General features: G+C 52.7%; 1 protein-coding gene across 1 annotated transcript in view; it reads right to left on the bottom strand.

The window, feature by feature from the left end:
- Positions 1-5,000, bottom strand: part of lrp8 (low density lipoprotein receptor-related protein 8, apolipoprotein e receptor) — a gene marked incomplete at its 5' end in the record, with an annotated part of 95,111 nt that overhangs the window by 11,578 nt on the left and 78,533 nt on the right. The window contains 3 exons of the mRNA XM_083672262.1: positions 938-1,077; positions 2,671-2,789; positions 4,248-4,475. Coding sequence (XP_083528388.1) covers positions 938-1,077; positions 2,671-2,789; positions 4,248-4,475 — 487 coding nt within the window. The remainder of the gene's footprint in view (positions 1-937; positions 1,078-2,670; positions 2,790-4,247; positions 4,476-5,000) is intronic.

Raw genomic sequence — 5,000 nt, 5'->3', positions numbered from 1 at the left:
TTGAGTAGTGGAGCAGAGGGGGGTGGGCGGTGGGAGGAACTTTATGGAGAGTCGTGCCCTGTCAGGGGCCGTAGCTGTGATGTATGAGCCCCTCCACCCTGGCCCTGCGGTACTGATGACCACTGGTCTTACCTTTTAATGTGGTTTGTGCTGTGGCTACTGCTGAGCAGAGCAGCGGTCGGGGCAATTCATCTACTGTAGGTTCTGCTGGTACTGTTACTCTCCCACAGAGCCTCTGCTGGACATGATGGATCTACCCCATCACAGACCCCCCCCCCCCCCTCCTCCTCATCCCCACTCTGGGTGCCCACCCCGTCACACCCCACAGCAGCTGAGTACTGTACCGAATCCCCCCCCCATCCCCCCTAACACTCCCCACTCCTTTTCCCAGTCTGTCCCACTAATTATTACCCCTTACAACACCACAGAGGAGGTTGGTGGAGGTACCCACCCTATCATCTCCCCTGTGATGCCCATCTTTCCCCCTTCCTTCCGTCGTGGCTCCCCCCTTTTCCCCCTCCTCCCCACTCCCACTCTCTAAACTCCTTCCCTGTGGCTCCCTCCTCTCCCCCTTCTTCCCACTCCCACTCTCCCCCTGTGGCTCCCCACTTCTCCCCCTTCTCCCCACTCCCACTCTCACCCCTGTGGCTCCCCCCGTTTCCTCTCTTCCCCACTCCCACTCTTCCCCCCTCTCCCCCTCCTGCTCACTCCCACTCTCCCCCTGTGGCTCCTCCCTCTCCCCCTCACTTCCACTCTCCCCCTGTGGCTCCGCCCTCTCCCCCTCACTCACACTCTCCCCCTGTGGCTCCCCCCTTCTCCCCCTTCTCCCTCTCCTCCCCACTCCCACGCTCCCCCTGTGGCTCCCCCCTTCTCCCCCTCCTTCCCACTCCCCCTTTGCTTCCCTGTGGCTCTCCCTCCTCCCCCCCTACCCCCCTACCTCGAACACGGTGAGGGCGAAGGGGTGTCCCAGGTGGTCCTGGGAGGACAGCAGCACTTTGCGGTTGTCTCCGTTCAGGTCGATACTGGAGAGCAGGTGCAGCTTGGAGTCCACCCAATAGAGACGTCTGTTGGACAGGTCTGAGAGAGGGAGGGGGAGAGGGAGCAGGATAGGGAGAGAGAGAGAGGGGGTGGAGGGAGGGAGAGGGAGACGGGGAGGAAGGGAGAGAGAGAGAGAAAGAAAGAAAGAAAGAAAGAAAGAACGAAGGAGCGAGAAAAAGAAAGAGAGAGAGAGAGAGAGAATGAGAGAGAGAGAGAGAATGAGAGAGAGAGAGAGAGAGAGAGAGGGGTCAACACTCATTCAAAAGTCAACGAGAAAAGGTCTAGGCAGAGAGGTCCGTTACAACGGCAAGGCAGCACATCAATCATCTCTGACGTGACAGTGAGTTATTCCTCGGGTTAGAAATAATGAAACAGTGAACATAACATCGCCAGCTCCATTCTCAGGTGGGGGAAACACTGCTTCATGCCCCAGAGCAAATCACTTAACCCCCGACCATAATATGAAAGAGAGTGTGTATTAAGGCAAGATATATAGATCAGCTGGCTATGGAAGGTTCCATGCCGGTCAGACTCTGCTGAGTAAATATCGATGTAGCTAATAATAATATGGCTGGGGGCAATCAGGGAAGAGCCGCGCTGCTATACTCAATCACAGCTTCACCTCCTTCCACACACACACACACACAGACGCACACACACACACGGACGCGCACACACACACACAGACGCACACGTACACACACACACACACACACACACACACACACACACACACACACACACAGACTTAGCCCACTTGTTTTGTTTTTTTCTGCTTTTGTTGGCAGTTGGGAGACAACATTTAATTCTTAGATTTGTCTTTTAGCAGAGGTCTTTATTTATTAATGAGGGAGCACAATTAGCTTCTCCACTGGCAGCGAGACAATACCGCCATGCACTGACTGAGAGGAGGGAAACAAAGGATCAAAACACACACACACACACACACACACACACACACACACACACACACACAGACACACAGAGACACAGACACGTCCGTCCGTCCGTTGTGTGCCCGCTGTGTGAAATCGATGACAAGAGGAAAATAATCTCTTTTTTTCCTAAATTAGCCATTGTTATCCTAGCCTCTACGACTCGGAGGATCATTTGTTTTCATATCGTCGATTTAGCGACACCTCAATTCGACGCCGCTCTGTCTCTCATCAGGCGTGGGTGGGGGGGCACTCGGAGAGAGATTGGCTGGTGGGGGATTGGATGACAATGATGGGAGTATTGATAGCACTGCCCGGGCGGCTTCACTCAGACACTTCACATTCACACCCTAGCGCTGGCTGATTAATGACAAGAGACACACTGAGACACCCATAACAATAGAGGCCATACAGAGAGACAGAGAGAAGCTCTATTATCAAAACATTTCCATTCATCCCTCTCTCTCTCTCTTTTCTCTCTCATCTTTTCTCTCTCCTCGATGAAACTTTCCATCCAATGTTTTTCACTTTCATTATTCTCCTCATCTCACATTCTTTCTTTCTTTCCTTTCTCTCTCTCTCTCTGTCTAAACTTTCCTTCCAATACCCCACTTTCTTTCTAACTTTTTCTTTCTTTCTTTCTTTCTTTCTTTCTTTCTCTTCTCTTCTCATCCCTCTCTCCAGTACCAGTCTTTACCCAGGGTGATGCCGTTGGGCCACTCGATCCTCTCTGACACCAGAACCTGCCGGTCCACTCCGTTCATGCCTGCCTTCTCAATCTTGGCCTGCGTCCCCCAGTCCGACCAGTACATGAACCTACAGAGGAGAGACAGGGGTCAGGGGTCAGGGGTCAGAGTGGACAACAGTACACATAACAGAGAGAGGGAGAACAATACAGAAACAGGGACTTAAGTGCACTGCTACATAATCCTATGTAATCACAGTAGACGCCAAGCCACACTTATCAATGTCCTTCAGCAAGACACTTATCTGGAGAGCTCATCAAGGTAGTGGCATTTCTACCTGTTCTTAAAACAATCGACATTCTAGGCCCTTCCTCACACCCCATCTCCACTATTGAGACGTGGGATGTGAAACATCATCTTTTCCCTCCAGCACACGTCTAATTGTCTATTTTCTTATTGTGTACTTGTTTTTTTTTAATTTATTTTTTTACAAAACGTAATCGATTATGTGTCCAGGTACGAATATTCATTTACTCGAGTACATGTTCACCCCCCTAATTGAGATCTCCCCCCAGCATCTCCATCATGTTTACAATGGGCCAGGCAGGCAGGCAGACAGACAGACAGGCCCAGGGGGTGAGACAGGTAAGTGCCAGTTCCCAGTGAACCTGCGAGGGGCTCATTTGCATGTGTTTCATGCTTGTCTAACTCTGTAAAGACCCTGGGGGAAGAGAGTGGTCACGGAGAGGAATGGAGATGGAGGAGGAGAGGAGAGGAGGGACAGGCAGTCAATGGAGAGTTTTGACGGTGCAATCTCTCAGTTACTGATGCCCACAGCTGTGTCTGATTAGGAGGGGAGAGAGGTGAGAGGGGGGGGAGGAGAGGTGAGAGGGTCACAGACAAGGCGATTGGATGAGAGAAAAGAACAGGTGGACACCTGGTGTAGCTCCCTGAGCAGATGGAGGACAAGTAATGAGAAGCATCCCACACAGTCAAACTGTCTTACTCTCTTACCCCCCCCCCCCCCTCTCTCTTTCTCTCATATGCTCCCTCTGCCAATCCCTCCCTGCTTCCCTCTCTCCCGCCTTTCCTCACTCCTAACATCCCTCCCTCCTTCACTCCCACCCTGCTTCCCACCCTCCCTCACCCCCTCCCTGATTTCCTCCCTCCCTCCATCCCTCACTGCTTCCCTCCCTGATTCCTTCCCTCCCTCCGTCTCTCCATCCCTCACTCCTAACATCCCTCCCTGCTTCCTTCCCTCCCTCCGTCTCTCCATCCCCCTCTCCTAACATCCCTCCCTCCATCCTTCACTACCTCCCTCACTGCTTACATCCCTCACTCCTAACATCCCTCCCTCCCTCCCTCCCACCCTAACTTACTTTCCTCCCTCCCTCCCTCCCTCCCTCACTGCTTACCTCCCTCCCCGCATCACTCCCTGCCTCACTCCTAAAATCCCCCCCCCCCTCCCTCCCTCTCCCTCTCGACAACCCTAACTGTAACTGCTAATGCATACAGCAACTCTACTAGACCCTCATCCCTACCACTCCCTCCCTCATCTCCCTCCCTCCCTCCCTCCCCGTCCTCTCACCCTTGTCGGGGGTCCACAGCGATGGCCCGGGGTTCGCTCAGCTCCGTGGCGATCAGGACCCTCCTCTTCTTGCCATCTCCCGTGGCGACAGAGATGGTTTTGTCCCCCGAGTCGGTCCAGTAGAGGTTCTTGTGGACCCAGTCTACAGCCAGACCCTCTGGGGAGTGGAGGGCTGAGTCTATCAGGGTCACCTGCTGGGACGCGTCGCTGGCCTTGTTGATGTACGCACTGGGAGAGGGGGGGGAGAGGAGGTTATAGTAACACATAGGGAACACACATTCAGTTACTCTGTATCAACACACATACACAGAGAGAGAGACAGGGACACAATCACGCACCCGTTTACACACGCACGCACGCACACACACATACACACACACACACACACACACACACACACACACACACATACACACACACACACACACACACACACACACACACACACACACACACACACACACACACACACACACAGTAACTGGGTCAGAGAGGAGAGGAGCATAAAATAAGCACAAGACACCAATGTAATAGGAACACAAACACACATACACATACACCCACACCCACACACACACACACACAAACACACTATAATAAGTGTCCACACAAAATCACTCTGCATGTATCCATATGCAAATGTAGCAGGTGTTTGAATGATATGCCACCATAACAACTAGTCAAAGAGGCTGCAGTTGCATGACATGCAGGTGGTGGTGAGATGTGTGATTGGTCAGATCAGTCCTCCCTGCT

This window comes from Argentina silus (genome assembly GCF_951799395.1).
Source record: "Argentina silus genome assembly, chromosome: 6".
NCBI lineage: Eukaryota > Metazoa > Chordata > Actinopteri > Argentiniformes > Argentinidae > Argentina > Argentina silus.
Note: the sequence above shows the minus strand (reverse complement) of the source record. Positions and strands in the feature narration are given on the sequence as shown.